The 27,172-nt window shown below is 39.8% G+C and overlaps 1 protein-coding gene across 1 annotated transcript; it reads left to right on the top strand.

The window, feature by feature from the left end:
• The first annotated feature begins 18 nt into the window (after positions 1–18).
• LOC137062461 (beta-galactosidase-1-like protein 2) lies at positions 19–27,172 on the top strand. Its single transcript, XM_067433322.1, has 19 exons — positions 19–246; positions 731–916; positions 991–1,059; positions 4,009–4,104; positions 5,586–5,694; positions 5,772–5,864; positions 5,948–6,029; positions 10,756–10,820; positions 10,893–10,977; positions 11,820–11,957; positions 14,985–15,065; positions 18,399–18,505; positions 18,586–18,732; positions 18,823–18,894; positions 23,611–23,689; positions 23,781–23,868; positions 23,946–24,057; positions 24,141–24,257; positions 26,704–27,172. The coding sequence occupies exons 1-19, from the start codon at positions 155–157 to the stop codon at positions 26,785–26,787; spliced, it is 1,902 nt and encodes a 633-aa protein (XP_067289423.1). The 5' UTR covers positions 19–154; the 3' UTR covers positions 26,788–27,172.

The following is a 27,172-nucleotide window of genomic DNA, read 5'->3' as shown; positions in this document are numbered from 1 at the left end:
AGACCGCTCTGAACGACTGGAACTACACCGTAGATACCCAAGCGACGCTTTCTGTTTGTTTCCAAGAAACGTGTTGCATAAATGTCACTCCCTTTTACTGGAACTCAGCGGGCACTTTATTTTAGCATTATCATAACTTTTAAATCAGAAAAGCATGGCTGTTTTCAGTATAAGAAACAATCACAAGAGGCGATATGTTATTCTGTTATTGAGTCTCGCGTGCTTTATTATATACCGACACTTCAGGTAAGACGAAATTTAATTCAAAACTTATTTTCGAAATTAAAAAGGCTTTAATGTTCAATATTTTGGTATTTAAAAAATCGTTTGCATGCAGTTGCACCGACTGTATGCATTGAATATGCGTAATTCAGTGAAGCGTAAGTAATTATTTACATACATTGGACAGATAGAAGTGTATATGAACATTTCGTTTTTAACTTTATTTTTTTAACGTGTATTTGTTTGTTCATGTATGTATGCATCTATGTATGTATGCATGTATGCAATTATTACAATGTCAATAATTAATTTCTAATTAATTAACTTATTTTCAAATTCCAACTTTCAATACTTGTTTGTTTGTTAAACGATTTAATTAATAAAATGATAATCATTTATTTTGACTGTGTGTGTGTGTGTGTGTGTGTGTGTGTGTGTGTGTGTGTGTGTGTGTGTGTGTGTGTGTGTGTGTGTGTGTGTGTGTGTGTTTCTCTTGTCGTGTGTTCAGAAGTCCAACAGGGAGGATAAGAATAAATAGATCAACAGGTCTGAGAATAAACTCTTCCCAGTTCAGTCTAGGAGGAGAGCCATTCCGTATCCTGGGCGGCTCTTTACATTACTTCCGCCTGCCCAGGGCCTACTGGAAGGATCGGATGGTGAAAATGAAAGCCTGTGGTCTCAACACTCTCACTGTGTAAGTTTGAAATTTGCAATCACAGTTGATGATATTAAGGAGAGTGCAACAATCAGACTGTGTTTATCTTGCAGTGACGTGCCATGGTCTCTCCATCAGCCAGAGAGAGAAGAATTTCACTTCCAGGGAGGCCTTGATATAGAGTAAGAATTCCTCCCTCTCCCTCTCCCTTGAATTCCCACGTGTGAGAAAATTAGTACTTTATATGATCTGTATTTTGATCCTGGAAGGATCACGCCCTTTATTTAATGCCTAGTTAGACTTTCACCTAGTTAGACAAACATCTCAGAGAGCTCCTGTTGCCGGTCCTCTGACAATACCGTCGATCTGCTGTTGTCAGGAGGGAATTTGTTCTTGTTTAATCCTGGTTCATATCATTATCTGCACACCACTGGGAATACATCATTAAAGTAGATCCAATCTCTTCCATAATTACACAACCCTCCAACCAATAACATTGCGGAATTTCTTATGAAGCTGTAAATTGCATGATAGAAATTCCACCAATGATAAAAAAACACCAGGCCAGTCAGTGTTATATATTTTTTTCATTAGAGTTCTTACAATATCCAAGATGTTTCCAACTATTTGTAAATTGTGAAACAATTACTATTTTAACCAAGAAGCCGGGACGTCTGAGAGAGTCGCCTGTCAATTGCGTCATATCTGCGTTACCCTCGGTTTACGGTTTTATTTGTCAGAAATGCTTTACTCTTAGCAGTGTGAACAAGTTTCACAGCAGCCGCCGAGCGAACGCACAGGGTAACGTCATAACATAATTTTAAACACATTTAAATGTATCTGATATGATAAACAGAGCTGTGTTACCTTATTCTCATGACCGGAAAAGCGGAAATGGAGCTGGCGACTGTGTCCCGTCATAATAAAATTCCCGCTGCTCACGACCTGTGTGTTGCGCAACAATCGCTCCGACGGACTTGCTCAGCTCCACAACACTCGGTCATGCTCTGATTTATACTACTGTAACATTAATAAATCACATCCATGAACATGATTTCCTAAGATTCTAAGCTCAAATTGGTGTCATCAAGCTACACCCTTGTTTTGAATAGGCGCCCTGTAGAGGACAGAAAAGTTACGGTGTAGCTTTAAATTACATTAATTATTTTCTAAATAATTAACTGTGCTTCTTTACGATTTTCCAACTATTTAATTCGTTTAAATATAATTTAAATAGATTTTACACACTTAAAGCAATATTGTATCGCATATCGAATTCTTTAACAGGTAATCGCATATGGTTACAAAACGTAGTGTGTAGGTCAAACTCACGAAGGTGACGAAAAACTTTTAACAGGAAACTTTTAATAGCAACAACTCAGGAACTTCCAAGCACACCACAATACACGAACGTCGACGGACAAACAATAAGGGGAAACTGAATACACAGGGCTAACAAGGTGATTAACAGGAAACAGGTGATTGACATAACTCATTAGGACAACTGGGGAGAAACTGGGTAACAGGGGCTGAACTCAAAACTCAAAGAACGCAGTAGACAGGTATAGATCTAACATTATGCACCCTCCGAATAGGCACGTCCTCGCGCCGTAACCATAACATCGGAGGAGGGTGGGGGCTCAGGAGGAGGGCGTGAACACAAACAGGCAGAAACAGAAAGTCCAAAACAAAGACCAGTCCAACAGAACGAGGAAGTCCATGAGGGAGTGGAAGGAGGGAGGAGACAGTGGGGAGCCTGGAGCAGGAGCCAGATGGTCCAGAGACCAGCCAAGATGAAGTCGCAGGGCAGAGTCGGAGGATGGAGACTCCATGGGGTCGACAACTCGGTGGGAAACACCCTGGGGATGACCGATGAGGAAGCAGCCTCTGATGGAGACCCTGGAGGAGCAGCTGGGTTGATGAGCCGGCATGAGACCGAGGTGGAGCCGCGGTGACGAGCATCCGAGTTCTGAGGGCACAAGAGAAGCTCGGAATCCTGGAGAAACTGGGGTTACCAGAGAGACAGGGGTTGTGGGAGAAACTTCTGAGTACCAATCAATTAACTTCTCCTCGAAGATGTCGCGCAGTTCCTCGAGATAGCCACCAGAGGTTCCTTCGTCGCATCCACCGTGGTGGGCTGATGATTGCGGCTCCTTTCCTAACCCTCAAGCTCCATGAGGACTCCCTCCACGATGGATGATGTTGCCGGCTCATGCACCTGGTCAGACCCTCGTTGTGGTCTGGGCTCCGGGGCGATGACTCCTCTCAACCTCTGCCTGGGTTCAGGCTCGTCGATTGTGGAAGGCCGGTCTCCACGGTCTGCAATGGGCACAGGCACTTCCCTCATGCCGGTCATGGTCGGTGGTGGATGGCTGGTCTCTGGCGGTGGTGGAGTGGGACTGGTACCACTGTCCTCTTCAGCAGGGCCGATGGTAAATGGCGAATGGTTATTTACCAGTACCCATGCAACGAATGCGGCAAAGTCTTCCTTTGTACCACCTGCTGAAACACGTGCCTTTGACCGCTCGCTCAGGCCGGCATAGTAGAACACTCTGAGCGAGCGGTCCGGGATACGGGATAGGCACGCACGCTGGAGGAAGTCCTGAGTGTGCTTCCAGCAGGCGGTCTCCCTGCTCCAGGCAGAGAAGCTGGACATTGGCGAGGGCCATGGGAAGACGGGGTAACTAGAAAAAAAAAAAACACAAAGTAAACGCTGCAAAAATAACTGTTTTGGATCCGTCGATCTGTTACAAAACGTAGCGTGTAGGTCAAACTCACGAAGACGAAGGAAAACTTGGAACAGGAAACTTTTAATAGCAACAACTCAGGAACATCCAAACACCACAATACATGAACGTCGACGGACAAACACTGAGGGGAAACTGAATAGACAGGACTAACAAGGTGATTAACAGGACACAGGTGATAGACATAACTCATTAGGACGACTGGGGAGAAGCTGGGTAACAGGGGCTGAACTCAAAACACAAAGAACACAGCAGACACATCGCATTTTTCTTCAATATTGCACAGCCCTAGTGCCAATATTAGTGAACGGCACTTTATAACTCTGTGTGACTTCAGTATGATCATTTTTATGTATCTAATTTTTTTGCCCATCCAATTCACAGAGCTTTCCTTCACTTGGCTGCAGAGGTGGGACTCTGGGTAATTTTACGGCCAGGACCATACATAGGCTCTGACCTTGACCTTGGAGGCTTGCCCAGGTAATTTCTGCTCTTAAACAGAACAAAATGGCTCTACTGTAGCATAGAGAATTCCAGAGAAAATGTGATTAAAGTTGTGAAGCAGCAAGCAAAGGCAGCATTTGGTCACTGACATTATGTGCCACACTTTTTTGGTAATGTGTGTCATGAGGGCAATGAAAGAACTACCCTTAAACGACAACTCCAGTGAAAAATGAATCTGGGGTAATTAACACACAGTTACCGAGTAGATTGCTCTCTGGGATGCGTTTTTATGAAAATTGAATGTAAAGAGTTTTATCTCTAAGAACATATTAGCTTTTCACGCTTGTCTATGGGGCACAGAGTAAGTAAAATTAAATCGTTATTTAATACCACTAACAAGGCTCAAAATAGCCTCACACTAACACGGTAGCATAATGAGGGTCCCTACATGCAAACCAAAGCATTGAGAACTTTGTAAGTGTACAAACAGTTTAATAAGAAGATACTTTATAAAGACATTACATTGCGCTTATACGGACAGAAGCCATCTTGGAAAAAACAGTTTCGACGAGTCGAGCCACGAACGCTTTTGCTAAGTGATGAACTGTGACTTGGAATCTCATATGGTCCGTTGTTTCGAGAAGAAAGCACTGAGTGCAACAGAGTAAATAAATAAAAATGTAAAATCCAAGATTTCACAAACTTAAAGGGGTACTTCAGCGCTGGGAAGATGAATCTGTATTTAAACTGGATCATCAATGTAGTAGAAATGTGAAACTATTATTGAATTTGGTGCCTTCTAGACTGAGAAAAGACAGAACATTTATTTTTGTCTCATGGGGATGAAAGACTACAATTCCCAGAATGCTTCACTGCCCTGTGAGGCCATTCCCAAGCCACCAACTTGATTACTGTGACTGAGTTGGAGAAGACACTACAATTAAAAACTGAACGTGTCTGTTTAATATAATGAGTGAGTCCCCGCATCACAGCACTGAGCACTAACTGCAGGAGTCAGATAAATGAGCTAATGAGCTTTCGTGATAAGAGCTGAGGTAATCGCGACTACACTTGCTGCATACATTCACAACAGGAGTTCAGTCTGGCGTGTTTCAGTTCATGCCTTTGCAAACTTAACTTTCATAGAAATGAATTTGAGAAGTTAAAAGACTTACATTGCTCACCATAGCTCCGTTTAAATGAGTGCCTGTAGCTGCGAGGTTAGCTCTGAGTGTAATCTCCCGAGAGATAAAACTCTTTACATTCGATTTTCATGAAAACGCATCCCAGAGAATTATCTACTCGGTAACCATGTGTTAATTACCCCTAGGTTCATTTTCACTGGAGTTGTCCTTTAAGTTTGGCATTAAAGAAACAAAACCTAAAAAATATGTTGTTCCTGCCACAGATGCATAGAGCTACAGTTAAACATTCAAGGTTTTCACACTAAAAGAGAAGAAACTTGTTTCCATTTTTACCACCTCATTAAAAAAAAACACTTCCCGTTCCATCTACAGCTGGCTTTTGCGTGATAGAGAGATGATGCTGAGAACCACTTACCCAGGATTCATAATGGCTTTGAACGTGTACTTCGACAAGCTCATTCCCAAAGTTGTGTCTTTCCAGGTAGGAATCTTTTTGAAACACAAAAAGTACTCAAAAACCTATTCCGAGTAATCTTTGATGTTGGATTATGTTGTCAGTTCAAGAAAGGTGGGCCTATTATTGCGGTTCAAGTGGAAAACAAATACGGATCACATGCAAGAGATGCAAACTACATGTCATTTGTCAAAGAGGTATGAGTGAACATTTCACATTCAGATGTCACAATTTTCCTTGATGCTTATTAAAGTTTAAAGACTAATATCATTTCTATCAGGCTCTCCAAGAAAGGGGCATCAGTGAAGTTCTCCTAACATCAGACGACCACGAGGGTCTAAAATATGGTGGAATCAATGGAGGTACAAACTTAATGCAGCAACTGAACTCAAAATGCAAATATGACAAATATGATTTTTGCAGTTTGTGGTCAGTAAGATTTTTTGGGTACTAAATCTTATGTTCACCAAGGCTGCAAAGCTGAATTTTCAGCAGCCATTACACCATGATCCGTTAGAAATCATTCTAATAAGTAGGAGCCCCTAAAGGGTAAAGGGAAAAAATATAGATGGAGGAAAAATGATTTGGCAATGGCTGCGTCCCAAAACTGGAAAATGTTGCCTTCGGTGGACAAATTTTAATGTAGGAGGGCATCAAGACAAGTCCGAATCCAATGTTACCTTCACTTCCTGCCTCCTGAGAAATCTTAATCTGATAGAGTTTTGAATTAATCTAAAGCCCTTTTCGGACGGTAATTGTTTTCATCATTTACAGGGGCTAGTCTGTGATTTTTATTGCCGTCCGAATCCAGAATGTCAGTATTTTTCTCCCACCACCTGCGTAAAAACTCCCGAATTACCTACTATTTTTTGACAAACACCAAGGTTGTGTGGTGATTTAATTGCCGTCCGAATCCAAATCTCTGAGTTTTCAAGAAGAGATCACTTCAAAATTCACTGTTTATATCCTTTTTGACCACTGCGGAGCACCGTATCGTTGCGCTTTGCTGTAATTTGGATGCATTTTAAAGCTCTAGAGGCTACACTTTTATTACTGAAATGCTGGAAAGTATTTACAAGAATAATATTTCATCACTGCTCAAAAGAGAAAAAGAAGAAAAACATGTAAACATTTAAAATGAACCGTTATTACGGCAGTAATTAAGTTTTTTCACTTTTTTTCACTTATTTCCACTTTTTTTAATGACATATTCCTATTTTTAAACAGGAGATTTAAATAATCATTTCCTATTATTAAATTAAATATGATTTTGTCCTTATTATTTCAAGCATATGACATTTTTACAGCAGATAATCATTTGACTGATCATGTGAGCAGTGTTCCCAAAACTCGCTCCCCCACCGTGAATAGCCTAAATAAAATCACCATCCGAATGCATGAGTTTTATCACTGAGGTGGCATGCAAATTTATTTGTACAGACGTCCACATGAGAAACAATTACCAACCGTATAGGGCTATTGATGCATCCTTCGCTGCCTTTGATATCCCACAATCCTGTGCGTTCCGTTCGGTGACAGTTCAGCTAGAAAAAGAAAGATGGCATCTGAAATTTGAGGTTGCTAGATAGTTTGTAATTTGACCAACGTTTTCCACTTCTGATGTAATTTCCAGCGAGAGATTGCTACTGTAGCAATTAAATATTTGTTTAGTTCTCACCAAAGCTCGCTTTATTTTACTGTAGATCATTAAACTGTTACGCTGCCTCAGAAGTCTGTCCGAAATCTGTTTCGTGAGGTGCCTTCATGTGCAAACGCTGCCTGTCTCACTGAGGCAACAAGTCAGCTGCCTAGGATTTAGGATGCAGCCAATGCCTTTGCATTACCCCGAGAAACTTTGCGTTCCCTCGCAAAAACGTTTGCGTTCCGACGATAAACTAAATTATATTTTATTAACAAGGTTTGGGAGGAGCACGTTCAGATAATAGACACAAGTGGAGAGCACTCAGCTAATAAAAAATAAGAGGGATATATACGAAGCGGTCTTACCCCGCTTGTTGACAGTTTATCAGCGTCCCTCCACCCCTCCTTATCCACACTTTTAGTTCTAACCACTTACATACACAGGGGAGTAGTCTGGGTTCGGCCAAAGGCCGAGCTTGAATGCCTCTCCCCGGACAGCACACCAAATATGCATTCAAATTTAACATCTATAAATTATATGTAAGTGTGAACTCTTAAAAGAGCGCAAAACGTTTTGCAAGCGAAAGCAAAGTTTCTCGGGGGAACGCAAAACATTTGCGAGAGCACATGAAAGCATTGACTTATTATTTTTCCTCACATCTCAGATTTATTTTCCACCACCATGTCCCTTTAGGGCCTCCGTAATACACTTGTTTGTTGCGCAATAAACAGTTCTTATTATTATCAATGTTGAAAACAGTTGCTGCTTAATATTTTTTTGTGTAAACTGTGATAGTTTTTTTTTTTTTTCAGAAAGTTGAAAAGAATAGCATTTATTTGAAATATAAATCTATTCTAACATTATAAATATCCACCACATTTGATCAATTTAAAGGAAGTGTATGTAAGATTGTGGCCAAAACTTAGCCTGACAAGCCAGACCCACATCAAGATGTTTGGTCTGGAAACTCACCATTGACAGCTCAATCCGAGGGGCGGGACGCACGCAATAGGATAGCGCTACAACCAACCAGAGCAACGTAAAGCAGAGCTCATTGATAGATTAAACTTTCGCTGTATCCGGTCAGCAAAACTCCAAACACATCATGCCTTTTTATGAATGACTTCAGTGCCGTTCTTTTTTCAGAGAAAAGCTTAACTCCAAGTCTTCCAGAGTCGCGGTCAAAGCTGATTCGAAAGACCGCCGTTCGACAGCTTCTGTGTTCAGAGTCCTGCAACGACGGCATAAAAGTGGCTAAAGCGGGTGGATTGTGACATTTATAAAATTCACAGGCGGGGATGCGGGCAGATAATTAACTCTGTGCGGGCGGGGTAGTAACGCGGATCGGCGGATGAAAAATATGTGCAATATTTCTGTGGCAAGTGAACGAGAGAGAGAGAGAGAGAGAGAGAGAGAGAGAGAGAGAGAGAGAGAGAGAGAGAGAAAGAGAGAGAGAGAGAGAGAGAGAGAGAGAGAGAGAGAGAGAGAGAGAGAGAGAGAGAGAGAGAGAGAGAGAGAGAGAGAGAAAGAAAGAAAGAAAGAAAGAAAGAAAGAAAGAAAGAAAGAAAGAAAGAAAGAAAGAAAGAAAGAAAGAAAGAAAAAAAGAAAGAGAGCGTGAGCGAGATCGGGGCGTGATTGTGAATGAGCGTCACCTGCGAGCCACACCGGTCTCGAGTCCTCTGAGGGAGCTTGGAAGCATATACGAACGAGAGATCACCAGACCTGGATTTGACGTTGAGTTGTGTTTACGTTTTATCATGTGTGTACGCTTGGCAGATGTCCGTGAGGGGCTACCTACGTTACTTTCGTTTTGTTTGGTTAAAGTCTTTTAAATGTTCGCCGGTTCCCGCCTCCTTCTTCCCCCATCGAACATATTGTAGGCTATTACAATTTCTATGTCCAAATTACCATTACACATACACGCATCAACGATATGCCATTTGACCCATCACGTCACCACCACTGCGACTTAGAAACTTTTGTTGATGCCTCTCGTAGCGCAGATGGAGCGAGCGTTGCAGGAGCAATGGATGAAGTAAAAGTAAAGTTGGTGAGTGGAGTAGCTATATGAAATTGTTGACAATGAGTCTTTAAATGACTTTCATTAGCCCATTCATGACGCTGTTGATGTTGAGAGAGGTGCAGGATAAAAAATAAAGCATTTTAATTTGAATGTTTTAGCGTGTGTGATTTATCACGGTCACGGGTCGGGTAACGGGCCAAATATTAATGGGTCTGGGCGGGTACGGGTACGGGTCAGATCTGGAGCTAAACCTTGCAAGTAGGGGCGGGGGCGGGTCTCCAAAAATGGACCCGTGCAGGACTCTATACACGATATGATTGGCCTGACCAGAGTTTGGTTTTTACAGCTCAGAACTGTATTGAGAGTTGCTAGACGATACTCGCGGCAGATTAGATTTGCTGCCGCTAGGGTGCGTCTAGATTTCTAGGCTAGCTAAAACTGGTACTGCAAGCACTATCCCCTCTCCTTCTCCCCCCGACTCAAGCTTGCCAGATTGCAAGCTTGCTGCAGGATCCAGCAGGAACGTTTATAGCTGCAGCTGTGCCAACTAGAGCAGAGCTGGCAGGTAATGTAAACTGCAATTCCTCATTTGGCCACTAGGGACAGGCTCCAGAAGGGAGCAGAATCTCATTGATGAGCCAATGTTAAAATTCCCAACTTTACAGCAGAATAAAACATGTTTACAGCCTAGGATAAATTGTGGTTTTGGCTTATACGGCTAACCTTCATGACAACTGTGAGGGGGTTGAATTTTTTATAACCCATTCATTTGCGTTATATAAAGCCTTAAAGTTCTGCATAATTAGGGGCGTGGTTACTTTGAGTGACAGGTGGATAGCCATTTATCTGCCGTCTATAGTCATTGCGTCACCTAATCTCCGCACACATCCCACCTTTTGCCCTTTTTTTGTTATCCGGGAGTGACACGCGATGACGCGCCTGCAAGATGGCAATGCCCAGCTCGCCCCTACTTTAAGCTTCAGAACAGCTTATCAGAATCCTACGTCCATATTTTTTTACAGTCTATGAGCTGCAGCTGTGGTAACTAGAGCAGTGCTGGCGACCCGGACGCCGAAACACTACTGACTTCGTTATTGGTCGATAGGTGGAGGGTGGAGCTTCAGGCCAAAACACAACATGTCAACATCAACATCAGTTGAGGGCTGCAACAACAACTTTTAAATGACAATATCCTGGCCAGACTACTGTTGTCAGTGATATAAGTATTTGAAATTAACATGATTTCTTAATGTCTAGCGACATATCAGGGTCATTATAATATTATAATTATATTATAATTATAATAATTGAAATATATTCTTACATACAGTTCCTTTAATGTGTCATCGCTGAATAAAAATCTTACTGAGCCCAAATTAGGATAAATAATGCCTACTGTTAAACATTCTTTCCACCATCACAGCTTTAAGAACTCTAAATCTACAGAAAATGAATCATGATGACCTCAAATATCTAGAAGCAGTCCAGGTAAATATATCAGTGTACTTTTGTAAATGTAAGGGAAATATTTGAAATGACTTTAAATGCATGTGTATGAAGCCCAACAGTCCTGTGCTGGTGATGGAGCTCTGGACAGGGAGGTGTGATGGATGGGGCGGTTTACATCATAGTTTTCCTGCAGAGGGTAAGATTTTATCATATGGCATGCGTTTTTAAAAAGAAGAAAAAAAATATATTTTTAATCAAAACAATATTTATTTATTTATTCGTTCATTTACTTATTTATTTTGCCCTGGTTGTTTGTTAACTCAAATTGGCATTTACCATGAAGTAGTGTTGGACTAGTGACCAAGACAAAAACAAGACCAAAGAAAAAATATCTACATTACCACCTGAGAAATTTTTTTTTTAATCAATAAATATAATTAAAATAAGACACTATATAGAGCCGTCATTACCAATAAAATTAAATCAATAACAACAAAAGTCGTTTTTGCACTACAGAATTAGTAGTCAGTCAAGCCGAAATTTGTGAAAACAGCTCACTTACTCTTGTGATATTCCTTAATTATATCAAATGTTATTATATCAAATCCAGATCTCATAGTGCTTAGTACAAAGTACTTTTTTTAACAATATCTTGAATTTTGTAAACATTTGTATGAATATTAGTGACATTTTTGACACAATCCCTCATTAAATCAAAGTAGAAATTAGTTAATAATTGCATGTGAAGCAGTAAGTTTTACATCCAATCACATTAATGATGTTAATAAATAAATCAGACAACACACCATCATTTTAGTAATTGCCAGGCATAGAGGTCTTGACTTGTCTTGAAACGAAATCCAGAGTCCTCTGAGCCTGGGACAAGACCGAGTACAAATCTGGTCGAGACCAAGACAAGACCAAGACCTTAAAAGATGGTCTTAAAACCACTCTCAAGACCAAGGTTACTCTCGGTTACTACAACATGAAGAATATGAAGGGCCGAAGCACTAATGTGAAATTTTTTTCTAATGACAGACCTGTTTGCCGTGGTGAGAGAGATACTAAGACGAGGAATGTCCATCAACCTGTACATGTTCTATGGAGGGACAAACTTTGGCTTTATGAATGGAGCACTGGCCAAGCCGTCTTACAAAGCTCTGGTCACAAGCTACGGTTCGTATTACAGTCATCTTAAATGTGACAGCATATAACAAGAAATTATTTACAACTTTAAAGGGAAAGTTCACACAAAAATGGAAAATTCTGTTATAATTTGCTTACCCTCATCTTGTTTCAAACCTGTATGACTTTTGAAGAACGCTGGAGCCTATTGACTGTATACTTTGGACAAAAATAACGCTGATACATTTAGCAAAATAGCTTATTTTTATAATTCACGGAGGAAAGAACATTGTGCAGGTTTGGAACAACATGAGGGTGAGTAAATGACAGAATTTTCATTTTTGGGTGAACGGATGATGTACTTCACAATAGGGCCAGTGTGTGGAGCTATCAAACCTAGAGTAATAGCATTTCATGTAGAACTGAAAAAGCTGCAGAGCACAGTGGTTTAGAGTTTAACTCACTCTGTATAAAACAATGGACGTAGTGTGCATTAGCCGAAGGTTTCTGAAGAGCATTTTTGAAGCCCAAAGTGGCCAGAGGCGGCCGTCACAATCTTGGCACCGAGTCACCGCATGTCACATGCTGAAAATAACCCCCCAAAAATATTCTGAAAATGATCAAATGGGTGGAGCTGAGATGCCTGGTTGCTAAAACCACGCCGGCCTAGCTTAATGGTAGTGACAGCAGCGGCAATCCACCTGTCACTCATGTGGCCACACCCTTAATTATGCAGAACCTTAAGGCTTAATATAATTTAAACAGATGAGTTTTAAAATAAAATACACCCTCTCACATTTGTCATGAAGGGCAAAATTAGCTATATTGACTAAAACCATTTTTTCATACCAGGCTGTAAACATATTTTTTTCTGCTATAAAGTTGGGCATTTTAACATGGGGGGTCTATGGGATTCACTTCCTTTTGGAGCCTTTCTCTAGCGGCCAGTCGGTAAATTGCAGTTTAAGTCACTATCTTTTTGGATTCAAGAGAGAGACCAAAAGGTTGCCGCTTGCTTTAAACTTCACTTTTAGACATTGTGCATACTATCCTCCCTAAATAGTATTGAATATTCCTAATGTCACATTCTATTTAGGTTGGATCGTATGCACATTGAGATGCAGACAATGCAACACGATTGTGATGTCACAACAGCAGCTTGCAGTGCTCACACTATAATGTATGGCGGAATATCACTTTTGAGAGTACTTTGACTCGGCGCAGTAAAAAGTCACGGCTGAAAAATCCTCCCTCAAATCTCCCCCTCCCCGGGGGGGGGATTTGAGGGAAGATTTTTCAGGCATGACTTTTTACTGCGCCGAGTCGAAGTACTCTCAGAAAGTGCTATTCCGCCATACATTATAGTTCTCCTTTTTAACCTGATTAGAAAAGCGCCACATTTTATTTTGCGTCATCATACTTGGTCATTTAATATAGTTCACTTTAAAATGAAAATTCTGTCATCCTTTACTCACCCTCAAGTTGTTTCTAACCTGTATGAATTTCTTTCTTCAGCTGAACACAAGGGACAATATTTTGAAGAATGTCAGTAACCTGGAGCCATTGACTTCCATAGTAGGAAAAAAAATACTATGGAAGTCAATGGTTCCAGTTAACTGTTTGGTTACTGACATTCTTCAAAATATCTTCCCTTATGTTTAGCTGAAGAAAGAAATTCTTACAGGTTAGAAACAACTTGAAGGTGAGTAAATAATGACAGAATTTTAATTTTAAAGGGAACTATCCCTTTAACTATCCGTGTAACTGTATTTAAATAGGAAAACCATGGAGGTGGCAGTAAATATTTTAATAAAGTTAAAGCTCAAATCTCCCAAAAATCCCAGAAAATGTCCGTTGGTGCCTCAGTGACTACTCGGCTCAGAGAAGATGTCAGTCTCAACTGTCATTAATAAGGTCACACCTCTGTTTTTATAGCATTAAATAACTATCTAAAACCAAAAAAGAACAAACATGACATCAGCGTGATTAAAAACTGCCTAAAATGACAGAAACCATCTTTGGAAAAAATGTATTTGAAGTGCAATTTGTAGGGGTGACCCCAAATAGTTGAAGATGGATCGATATGCAGAGCCGGATTCGACCACCGATCTCACATTTGAATCTTCGTGGGATCATACCATTTTGGCAATATGGGGGTGCTCAATATTTTAAAGACGTGGCGGGGCGTGGCACAGCGCTTTTAAAATTCGAACACATTCAATGAGTGTACACACACACAGGTGGCGGCATTCGGTGCCTGTCTGCGACTCAGGAAGTTGTTTAAAATCCTGCCGTGCCACAGAGCGCCATTTCAAGGTTTTATATTACATTTATATTATATTTCCCTCAAATCGGCAATGTGTCTCGTGAATATAATGTGCGCGTTTGGTGGCGGTGTGAGATACAGAGACGCTGCGCTGAGCTTCGTATCCGGTGTGCGACCCCCTTTAGACACAATCGGCTTAAGAAAGTGCATGTAAACGCACTGAGTATTCTTTTCCTCTCTAGGCAGGTATTTTTTTTAGGTTTATTTATCAAAAATGTTCTTTTATATATTGGTGTGATGTTCTGTATTTTGATCATGGCTTTAACATGTTATGTGAAAACGGTTTACGAATGTTTATCCACCACATTAACGTTTATTTAAACCTAAATAAGAAAGCCATTGTCAGTTCGTCTGTCAGTTGGCAGTCAGTTTTGGTCGCTTTATGAAAAGTTGTTGCTGTGTGCGGTGTCTAAAGGAAAATAAAAATAGTTTTACCCTCTTACTGACTAGTTTCGTGCCCCTCCCAACCCATTCACACAATGGTTGACTATCAGTCGAATGATTCGACTATCAGGCGACTATAGAAAGATTCGACAATTCTGATTCGAATGTGTGAATCCTTAGTCGGGGACACCCCTAGGAATACGTTTTTCCATCACATTACATGGAGAGGGCAGGGTTTATGACCTATACTGCATCCAGCCACCTGGGGCTGATCGAGGCGCTTTGGCTTTACTTTTTAGGACTTGTTTTTTAGTGCGGCACACTTGATTTGAACGTGCATAACACAAGCCTTTCTTTCTTTCTTTTAGATTATGATGCTCCTCTGTCAGAAGCAGGAGATTACACACAGAAATACCATCTTCTCAGAGATCTCCTCAGCCATTTTAACAGTTTGTGATCCCTTCTTCTACATATTTAAAATGTGACATATTTATGAGTGAAAGAATATTCAGTACAAAATGATCAAAGTGGTAATTATCAAAGCCCCCTATTAGGCTATTTGAAAGCTTCCTAATTCTGTTTTGAGGTGTCATACAATAGGTTTACAGTATTCAAGTAAAAAAAAAAAAAAATTTGTATAGAATATTATAGAAAATATTTTATATCTTTAGAAATGTTGGCCCATATTGATAGGATAGCATCTTGCAGTTGATGGAGATTTGTTGGATGCACATCCAGGGCACGAAGTTTCCGTTCCACCACATCTCAAAGATGCTCTATTGGGTTGAGATCTGGTGATTGTGGGGGCCATTTTAGTACAGTGAACTCATTTTAATGTTCAAGAAACTAATTTGAAATGATTCGAGCTTTGTGACATGGTGCATTATCCTGCTAGAAGTAGCCATCAGAGGATGGGTACATGGTGGTCATAAAGGGATGGACATGGTCAGAAACAATGCTCAGGTAGGCCGTGGCATTTAAACAATGCCCTAATGCACTAGGGAGCCTAAAGTGTGCCAAGAAAACATCCCCCACACCATTACACCACCACCACCAGCCTGCACAGTGGTAACAAGGCATGATGGATCCATGTTCTCATTCTGTTTACGCCAAATTCTACCAGCTGAAACATTTTTCCAGTCTTCAACTATCCAATTTTGGTGAGCTTGTGCAAATTGTAGCCTCTTTTTCCTATTTGTAGTGGAGATGAGTGGTACCCGGTGGGGTCTTCTGCTGTTGTAGCCCATCCGCCTCAATGTTGTGCGTGTTGTGTCTTCACAAATGTTTTGCTGCATTTGCGGTTGTAATGGGTGGTTATTTCAGTCGAAGTTGCTCTTCTTTCAGCTTGAATCAGTCGGCCCGTTCTCCTCTGACCTCTAGCATCAACAAGGCATTTTCGCCCACAGGACTGCTGCAAACTGGATGTTTTACCCTTTTCACACCATTCTTTGTAAACTCCAGAAATGGTTGTACGTGAAAATCACAGTAACTGAGCAGATTGTGAAATACTCAGACCGGCCTGTCTGGCACCAACAACCATGCCACGCTCAAAATTGCTTAAATCACCTTTCTCTACCATTCTGACATTCAGTTTGGAGTTCAGGAGATTGTCTTGACGAGGACCACATCCCTAAATGCATTGAAGCAACTGCCATGTGATTGGTTGATTAGATAATTGCATTAATGAGAAATTGAACAGGTGTTCCTAATAATCCTTTAGATGAGTATATATATATATGATAATTTTATATATATATTATTTATATATATATTATATATATATGATAATTTTATTGCGCATTAACGTAGTTATTTATTATTATGTTGAAAGCCGTTGCTCACTGCCTCTGAATACACATAAAGACAAACCATTGGTCACAGGAGAATACAGGGCTGTCTGTAAGCCAAGGGCTTGACATTCTTTGTCTGGGACAAAAGGGACAAATAAAATATAAAAATAACCAGAATCGCGAGAATGATTCAGATTTTTTGTTGTTATTATTATATTCAATGTAGCCTAAACAGCAATTGATAATGGATTGATCTCTGTCTCTGGTAACAAAGTCGCGTGAGCAGCAATATAAACTCACAGAAGAAACATACTGGGGTAAAACTGAGTTTTTTTGTACTTGTTGATATTTATGATTTATGATATTGTTAATAACACAAGTCGACTTAGCAATCGTGAATTGTGTAGCATGAATGGTTTAGCCTATTCAATAAACAAGTAGCCTAATTAATGTTAAGTTACTTAAATTTTAGATTCAAACAACCTTTTTTGTTCCATTTCACCCTTGATTTCACCGACGAAAATAGTTCCAAAAGAAAGCATTGTTTAGCAAGTTTTGTTACTGAATGATTCAGCGTTTTGAATGAATCATTTGAATGAACGACTCAATGACTTACTTATGACTTATTACATAATTGGCGGTTATGTTTAAAAGTATGATTGTATGTTTTTATTTAGAACATCAGTCTTATAGCATTATTTATTGAAGCTGTATTTTTTGCAGTTTAAATTATTTAATTTGATTGGTAACAGCCTATACTGTCTTTACTATTATAACTGAATTTATTAATCAAATGTAAGAATTTAATATGAAAGAGGATGCATACATTTAATAAAAATTTTAAAAATGGCCTTTATAAAATTAAATAATGCCTTGGGGTGAATATCACAAATATGCAGATTTAAGTAGGCCTATGTAAAAGCTGACAGAACACTGATGAGAATATTACTACTATTATGATGAGAATCAATATATGCATACCACCAATTTAATTTAATTTGATTAAATTAATGTTTAAGTTGATATTTACAAGAAATATTGTAACTGTTACTAACTTTTAACTGCTGTAAAAAGCACCTTATTTGTTTAAAGTGTGTGCAAACCATATGTTATTGCACTTTTGTTCATATAGTCGCACTTTTGTATTCATTATTGAATCACAGAAAAATCATGCGATTAATCACGATTATATATATATCCTATAAAATTCATTGCAGCATCACTTCATTTCTCACAGTATCTGAAACAGTATGATAATAGATTCAAGCACTGTAAACCCCTGCTTTGCTCTAATTGGTCAGATGGCCCAGTCTGCTGTGATTGATCTAATGCTCTTAGCTCTTGTTAGAAACGAAACACCCATTACCAAATCTGAATTTCGGATCTTCCTCAGTGCTTATATGCACAGTGATATGAAAAGTAATGATAGTGTCAGTTGTACATTATCAGTTTGAGTCCTCGTCCTTTGGAAGTGCCTGCAAAGTGGATTTGCAGCACAGAAAACAACATCTCATCAAAGTCTTGCAGGCCTCAGCTACACCTCCAGTGTTTGAGGGCGGATAAAAGTAGACATTAAATAAAAAGTTCATAAGCTGGCATTATGCACATTTGTTACAAACCTAAGTTTGTGCAGGAGGTGAGACTGGAATTATCAACCATTAGTTTCTGGCAGTTCTGAAACAGTTCTTTCTTTTAAAAGACAATAACTCCATTTATTGTGCACTTTGAAACATTGCAGAACTTTTAAAATCACAAAAACTAAACACACTACATGAAAGGTAATATCTGGAAGAAAAAAAAAGCACAGTAGGAGCATTTTTAAGGAAAGGTTTGATTTGGTTGGATAATGGAAAGTGTACTAAGATATTACTGGTTAATATTATTTTTCTCCTGCCCATCTGGCCTTTTTGAAAAGTTATTTCAGAGTAGAAAGTTACAACATTTAATTTTGATAATAGCATGCTCACTCAAGCGTTCTGTGGGTCTCTTCAGATGAAATCCTCCCTGAGATGCCCAAACTCCATTGGAAAGAAGAATATGAGGTGGCTATTTTGTTTCAGCACCTCTCACTGTGGGACGCTCTGCCATACACACACGAGGTAAGAAATCTACTTTACAATGAAGAAACACTAATTCTGAGAAATGAATCTCAAAATCCAGGTTTTTTTCCCCCCTTAAGCCTTTCAAATCTCAGCTCCCTGTTAATATGGAGAATCTGCCTGTGAATAACGGTAATGGTCAGGCGTATGGATACACCCTCTATGAGACCACCATCACCAGAGGAGGCTCTTTAGAATCAGGACACAACATCCAAGACAGAGCCCTGGTGAGTACTGACAAACAGTCAAGCTGTGCTTTTGTGCATGAATATGCATCTGCTCTAATTTCATTTTAATCAGAATTTTTCTTTTTCTAGGTTTTTGTGAACCAAAGTTTCATTGGTGTTTTTCACCACAGGAATTTAGAATTAGCTGTTCCTGATGGAAAGGTAGGATTTTTTTTTTTACTTTTTAATCTTTATATCTTATCTTTGTTCAGTTAATATTGAGTTGCTCTTTCAAAGATATTGTCTTATAATTGTATTAATAATTTGGTAACACTTTATTTTAAGGTGACGTAGTTACACTACATGTACTTATTAATAGCAGTAAATTATGCATAATTACAAGTAACTAACTCTAAACCGAACCCTAACAATAATAACTTTATAGTAAGTATATAGCTAATTAAAGGGGTGATGAATTGAGAAATCAACTTTCCCTTGAGCTTTTGATATATAAAAGGTCATGGTAATATAAGAATATCCTCTAAGTTTCAGAGCTGAAAACTTCCTTGGTAGTTAAATAAAAGCTTTTATAGACACCAGGCTCAGCAAACAGTCTTGTGCTTCATACTTACGTCATTGCACGACGAAATACCGCCTATACAGCATGTCTAATCCAGTAGCCTCGCCCACCGACTCATGGAGCTGATCGGCTTGACATGCTAGCTGGTCAACAACAATAAACATGCCGAGGAAGATGGCCTGGGTGAGAACGCAGTCGCTGCATAAGCTTCCTTCAGATCCTAATATTAGGAATGTGTGGTTGAACTTTATTTTTAATGAAGTTCCAGCTCACGTGGGGAAGACATGTTCACTTTATTTCACTGCGGAATTGTCTGTAAACAAATCTCCAGTGATGCTGGATTTGGATCCGACAGGAATGGTGCAACAAACTTACGTGAGTAAAACGTGTTTTTATATGTAATAGTATTGCATTGTTATAGATCATTTTGCTTATGTGTACTTGTCTAACAGAGCATACATTTAGCACGCTGGACTCAGACACGTATGAGCCAGGGCTTGCGAAGCCTGGCAGGCTGATGAATCTCATTATATTCCTTTCTTGTTCTGATATTCTCTCTCTCGAGTTGACATCTGAAGGGCGGCGCACGCCCCTCTCCCTCAATCTCTCCTTTCCCTCGTGAACTCACAGGCAAGCTGAAGCTCATTAAATATGCAAATCTTCTCCAATCCTAGCCCCGGGGGTTTACTTCCAAGTCTCCAGTGCAGCACGCCCATCAAAACCCAGCGTTTTGGAGAGAGCCTCAAAACCAGTGTAGAAAATAGTGTATGAATAGAATATAAATAATAACTAATTACTTATTAGTTATGATGTTTTTGAATGTAAAAACCACATGAACATCATTAGTTGACCTCAGACAACAGTATAATTTTTTTTTTTAAAAGCCAGTTCATGATACCTTTAATATTACTCAGTACTTATTTGAGTACAATGTAACTACAGCACCTTCAAACAAAGTGTAACCAACAATTTATATTTATTTAATCTTAAATTGTATTTTAATTTCATCACAATTAGTAATATAAATAAAATTAGTGCTGTCAAATCAATAAATTGTGATTAATCGCATCCAAAATAAAAGTTTGTATTCTGTTTACATATGTGTGTGTACTGTGTATAATTATTAGGTATATATTTAAATACATACATGCATGTATAATTTGTTATATTTATATATAAAATATTTATATACAATATAAATTGTATAAATATACAGTATGCAAATATTTCTTAAATATATACATTTATATATGTGTGTTCAAATTACATAATTATTCACAGTACACACACATATTTTATGTAAACATAGACTTTCACTTTGGATACGATTAATCATGATTAATCGATTTGACAGCACTAATATAAATATATACACTAACTGGCCGATTTATTAGGTACACTTGTTCTGGTTCTATGCATGTCTAACTAAAAATAATTAACAATAACTTACCACGCTGTCACGGGCTGGAGTTTCCTTTGTATTTGAGGTATTGTTGGTTCATTGTCCTGCAATTCTCATTCAGACCCTAACATGTTTGGGCCAGGGTTCGCAAAGCCCGATGTCCTGGGGCTAATGTGTTTTCCAGTTGGGCTACCAAAGTGTAACACGGCCTGCCCGACGTGCTATAGTAAATAATGAAATAACATTCCTTTCTTGATATGAGTTGTTCACTCTCTTGACTTGATATTTGAAGGAAAAATACAATCGCACAAGTTTTGAACACGCTGATTTGTCTGCAGTGAAGTTTTGCAGATGTGTGTGTGTGTGTGTGTGTGTGTGTGTGTGTGTGTGTGTGTGTGTGTGTGTGTGTGTGTGTGTGTGTGTGTGTGTGTGTGTGTGTGTGTGTGTGATGCGGTTTATGGTTATATCCACAGATTGGGCAGGCCAAGTAATAAAAAATAACATTCCAATTAATAGCGGGTGGATGAGAGAGAAATCATTGTATGTTTGATAAAGACATTTTGCTAATTATTCCGGTTGCCGTTTTTCCACGTTTTCAAAACAATTCCCCACATGTACCGAGGGGGGAGCCAAAGCTCATTATAATATGTAAAACTGTTACTTCCAAGCCTTCAATGTGGCAGGCTCAAAAACACAGAGCGTTACAGTAGCTTGGCTCAAAACCAGGGTTGAAAATAGCCTATTACTTATTTATTATGATGTTTCTGAATGTAAAAACCATGCGAACATCATAAGTTGACCTCAGACAACAATGTATAAAAAAGCCACTTCATGACCCCTTTAATACCAGCTTTTAAATGTCTTGGTTATACGAATGTTAAGGAAACATTCCATATTATCGTTCTTCAAACATAATGGAAATGTTATTTTTAAATGTTCTCTGAACATTCTGAAACACGCAGTAACATTTAAATGCTCCACGAACATTGTATAGCTAAATAGAATTTTTGTGCTAACATTTTGAGAATATTATTAAAGACCAGATAACTTTGAATTAACCAGATAAATGTGAATGTTCTATTAATGTTACAAGAAGAACGTTTGCTTTGAGAACCTGGCTAGAACATTAGCCAAAGTTATGAGAATGTCCCTAGTTACCTGGGTACTTTAAATCAACAAGGACACATTAAATTGAGCAAAAGTGACAGTAAAGGCATAAAATGTTAAAAAAATATATTTAATATATTAATATTATATATTAATTTACACTGATCAGGCATAACATTATAGCCACTGACAGGTGAAGTGAATAACACTGATTATCTCTTCATCACGCCACCTGTTAGTGGGTGGGATATATTTGGCAGCAAGTGAACATTTTGTCCTCAAAGTCGATGTGTTAGAAGCAGGAAAATCGGCAAGTGTTTGACAAAAGCCAAATTGTGATGGCTAAACAACTGGGTCAGAGCATCTCCAAAACTGCAGCTCTTGTGGGGTGTTCCCTGTCTGCAGTAGTCAGTATCTATCAAAAGTGGTCCAAGGAAAGAACAGTGGTGAACCGGCGACAGTGTGGTCTGATCAAACACACGGGCTACTGTAGCTCAGATTGCTCAAGATGTTAATGCTGGTTCTGATAAAAAGGTGTCAGAATACACAGTGCATCGCTTTTTTTCCGTATGGGGCTTTATAGCCGCAGACCAATCAGAGTGCCCATGCTGACCCCTGTCCACCGATGAAAGCGCCAACAGTGGACACGTGAGCATCAGACCTGTACCACGGAGCAATGGAAGAAGGTGGCCTGGTCTGAATCAAATCAAATTTTCTTTTACATTCTGTTGATGGCCGTGTGTGTGTGGGTCACTTACCTGGGGAACACATGGCACCAGGATGCACTTAGGGGAGAAGGCAAGCCGGCAGAGGCATTGTGATGCTTTGAGAAATGTTCTGCTGGGTAACCTTGGGTCCTGCCATCCATGCGGATGTTACTTTGACACGTACCACCAACCTAAGCATTGTTGCCGACCATGTAAACCCTTTAATTGAAGTGGTATTCCCTGGTGGCTGTGGCCTCTTTTAGCAGGATAATGTGCCCTGCCACAAAGCAAAAATGGTTCAGGAATGGTTAGAGGACCATAACAACGAGTTTGAGATCTCAAACCAGTCGAGCATTAGCCTGGCAATCTAGAGGCACCCTTGCGGCACTAAATCTAATATGCCGCCAGTATCGCCTAGCAACTCTCAATACGCTTCTGAGCTATAAAAACCAAACTTTGGTCAGGCCAATCACATTGTGTATAGAGTCAGTGGGCGGGGCTTAACATATTGTCTAGTAAACCCAGAAGCTGGCGAACGGCGGCCTTTCAAATCGGCTTTGACCGCGACTCTGGAAGACTTGGAGTTAAGCTTTTCTCTGGGAAAAGAATAAAGAAAGTCATTCTTAAAAAGGGAAGATGTGTTCTGAGTTTTGCCGAATGGATACAGCGAAAGTTAAATCATCTACTAGCTCCGCTTCACTTTTGTTGCTCTGGTTTGTTGAAGCGTTATCAAATTGCGTGCAGAGGGAGTTTAAAAGACAACCGTTTATCCCGCCCCCCGGATTGATCCCTGTCAATGGTGAGGTTCCTGACCAAACATCTTGATGTGGGTCTGGCTTGTCAGGCTAGTCGAGCATCTGTGGGATGTGCTGAACAAACAAGTTTGATCCATGGGGGCTCCACCTCGCAACTTATAGGACTTAAAGGATATGCTGCTAACTTCTTGGTGCCAGATACCACAGCACACCTTCAGGGGTCTAGTGCAGTCCATACCTCAACCGGGCCAGGGCTGTTTTGGCAGCAAAAGGGGCACCAACACAATATTTGGTCATAATGTTATGCCTGATCTGTTTATATTTTAATAGAAAAGTTATTTTATATTGCAGTATCAATCAAAGGACCTGACTAATGGTTTTCAATAGGGGGGACGCACTCTGAGTCTGCTGGTGGAGAACAGTGGCCGTGTGCATTACGGCAAAGACATGGATGACCAGCGCAAAGGTATAATACCATACGTTTTAGAGTTTAGTTTTAGTCACAGCCTCTCAAACACATTATGACCATCACCGTCAGTATCAAAATCTGTTTTCAGGTATTGTTGGGGACATTTTATTAAATCATACACCACTTAGAGACTTCACAATATATAGCCTAGACATGACTACTGGCTTTATTGACAGGTGAGTAAAACCTCACATGATGCCATACAATATTCTCAACAAAAAAACTTCAAGAATCATCCATGCTTTTATTTCAGCTTGTACAGAGCACCTTGGAAGTCCATCCATGACAAACCAAGCTTTCCAGGCTTTTTCCAGGGAAGGATATTTGTGAATGGATATCCCTGTGACACTTTCATGAAGCTGCCAGTGAGTTGTATTAATCTAGACAAGATTTAAACACTTAAATATGGTCAGAAATAATATATTGATTATTATATGTCCCTACGCAGGGTTGGAGTAAGGGTGTAGTCTTTGTTAATGGGCAAAATATTGGACGGTACTGGGATGCTGGACCACAACAAGCTCTATTTCTACCAGGACCCTTCCTCAACAGTGGAATGAACCAGGTCAGGTCATAAATGATTATGTATTTGGCTCCTAACAGTGTCTTCTTTTTTGGTTGTGATTGCAAATATCAGTGCAGAATCCATGTAAAATTATTTAGATTCTTGAATAGAATGTTTGGAATTTGAGTTCCTCAGAAAACAAAGAAACACATAAGGCCCTATCATACACTCGACGCATGTGTTTTTTTGCTAGTTTCCGTACGGTGTATCATTTTCATGTCCAGCCCCACGTTGTTCAAATAGCAAATGCACTCATGCCCGTCTGTTTGCCCCTGAGAGGTACTGGTCTGAAAACTAGGTGTGTTTAGGCGCATTGTTGGCGCGTTACTATTTTGAAGCAACTGAATTCGAATGCGTCATTGACCAACAAAAACCTGATCTAAAGCCAATAGCGCAGTATTCTTTGTGTTTTTTAAAGGCCCGTTAGTAATGTATGTGCACAACACACATCTGCTTGTTACACACACAGGGAAGCGCAGTAGCACACAAACATGCCAAATATTAACAATAAAAGGATTCCTCTCTGGAGAAACGTTCAGTCTTTCCGCTCGCAAATTCCACCATGTTAATAGCCATGATGCGAGCGCAACTGGCTTTTAAATGGTCTTTATTTATATAGCGCTTTTGTCCAAAGCGCTTTACATTTTGCCTCACATTCACCCATTCATACACCGACGGCAATGTCAGCCATGTAAGGCGCCATCCAGCTCGTCGGGAGCAGCTGGGGTTAGGTGTCTTGCTCATGGACACTTCGACACTTGGTCAGGTGGATCCGGGGATTGAACCACCAACCTTCTGGTTTGTAGACAATCTACATGAACCACTGAGCCACTGCCGCCCCATTGAGCCACTGCCTTTTAAAGGGAATGGGAGATTTGTTTACTGCATGTTACGGCCAAAACACACCCAAGACTCAATAAGAGATTAGGTACAGTACTTTTAGACCATGTGCCTGGCGTGCCAACTGACTAAAATGATCAACTTCACATCGTTTCTGTTAGCAGCATGAAACAAATCTGTTATTTATATGATTAAACTACAGAGCGATCAAAGAACCCTATTTATAATGTTCGGATCTGTCAATCACACGTATATCTGCAGTGCACACTTGTCCAAACTTCCATTATAATGAAGGACGCTGTTATGCTCAACAGAAGGTCTTACTATATTCATGTCGTGTGCTTGCTGTTAGCTGTGGTGAAAGCATTTTGTGAGAGAAATAACATTGCAAAGTTCCCTCGTGTTTATTCAGAAGTCTCAGATACAAACTAAATGAACTCGCGCTCTCAACAACTCGGTACAATAACACTTCCTCAGCAATCTTTTCCCAGCTCTCCGTCTGTCTCTGGACGGGAAGAGCTGCAGCTGCTGCTCGCCTCACTAAACCACGCCAATCACAACAGTGGGTGTTTTCACTGAAGTTCACAGCAGACACGCCCCTTGAAACAGAGCATTCAAGAGGGCTAATATTAGCCTGACGTGGTCATACTCAATTCTAGTCAGAATATGAGTCTGAAACTGCTCCATTGGGCTGTGATTATGGGGCGTGTTTCAACTGAACCAGGAAAGACATCAATTGGATAGAGATACAACCAATCAGAGCAACGAAGCGACGCATTGTCAAATGTCAACAGAGTTCAACTGCGCTGTGTTGCCAAGTCTGCGTTTTTTTTCTGCGGGTGGTTTTCTATGTCCGCGGGTTGAAGTGACTATTATGTGATATGTAGACCCATGAGTGCAAATTTTAGCAGGCAACCTTACCAAAATAACACACATTTTACCCCCCAAACGCCATTTTTTCCAAGGAGAACCCCCCGAGAAGCTATTGTTTAGGGCTAGTAGTTGGCGGGTTTTGTTGTAAAAACTTGGCAACCCTGTCTGCACACGCGCTGGTATCAGGCTGGAATACACGATCTTTGCCGGTGTTGTAAAAAAATAAAATAATTTAATGATACACAGAGTACTTACACAACATAATCATCATTTTTGAGAGAAATTGTGAAGGTGAATGCGTATACAAACAAGCTCTCCGTTTAGGATTCGAACAAATATAATCCAAGCCCCTTTGATGACGTGCATGATTACGTTACTGTTGATCATCTGTCCGTCATCGTCTAAAGCCCGCCCTGATGATTTCATTGGTCCGAACAGTTTCTGTTCGGAGATAATTACTCCTCTTTGGATCAAGGCCAGACCGAACCGCCTGACCTAAAAAAAAATGTGGGCGGGGCTAAGTTCAGCTGGCATCCAGGCTAGGCTAATATCAGTATAGAAAAAAATGCCTTTTATTTCTAAATTATGACATTTTTTGATGTAAAAAACATGCTAACAATATAAGTACACATCAGGAAACATTTTAAAATTGTTTTAAAAAATCCATGCCATGGGACCTTTAAAATAGAGCCCAAAGTCTGAAGTTCTGTTGTTCTTTTATTATTCTCAACAGGTGATTGTGTTTGAAGAAGCCGAGGGAAATTTTCAAGTCCAGTTTGAAGACTCACCTGATCTAGGAATGACCGTTGACATTTAATAAACAAAATTCAGAACAACACAAGGCAAAAGACAGAGACATCAAAGACATGTGCCTACATTTTTTTTTTTTTACAAAAAGTTGTGTCACTGGTGAATTGTAAAACAATTAATAGAAAAATTGTATTAATTGCATGGCTCTTTACATTCCATAAATGTTCATGAAAAATTTCAGTCTTGCATTTTTACTTTTACTGCCTATTTGTGTGTGTGTGTGTGTGTGTGTGTGTGTGTGTGTTTGTGTGTGTTTGTGTGTGTTTGTGTGTGTGTGTGTGTGTGTGTGTGTGTGTGTGTGTGTGTGTGTGTGTGTGTGTGTGTGTGTGTGTGTGTGTGTGTGTGTGTGTGTGTGTGTGTGTGTGTGTGTTTGTGTGTGTGTGTGTGTGTGT

The sequence above is a fragment of the Pseudorasbora parva genome, chromosome 23, assembly GCF_024679245.1.
Source record: "Pseudorasbora parva isolate DD20220531a chromosome 23, ASM2467924v1, whole genome shotgun sequence".
In the NCBI taxonomy this organism is placed as follows: Eukaryota; Metazoa; Chordata; class Actinopteri; order Cypriniformes; family Gobionidae; genus Pseudorasbora; species Pseudorasbora parva.
The sequence above is the reverse complement of the archived record's forward strand: the minus strand, read 5'-3'. Positions and strand labels throughout refer to the sequence as shown.

Bases quoted from the DNA above. Each gene is read 5' to 3' on its own strand.
- LOC137062461 (XM_067433322.1), top strand. From the start codon at position 155: ATGGCTGTTTTCAGTATAAGAAACAATCACAAGAGGCGATATGTTATT. The intron at 247-730 runs GTAAGACGAAAT...TCGTGTGTTCAG, and splicing joins ATTATATACCGACACTTCAG to AAGTCCAACAGGGAGGATAA. The intron at 23,690-23,780 runs GTATAATACCAT...ATCTGTTTTCAG, and splicing joins CATGGATGACCAGCGCAAAG to GTATTGTTGGGGACATTTTA.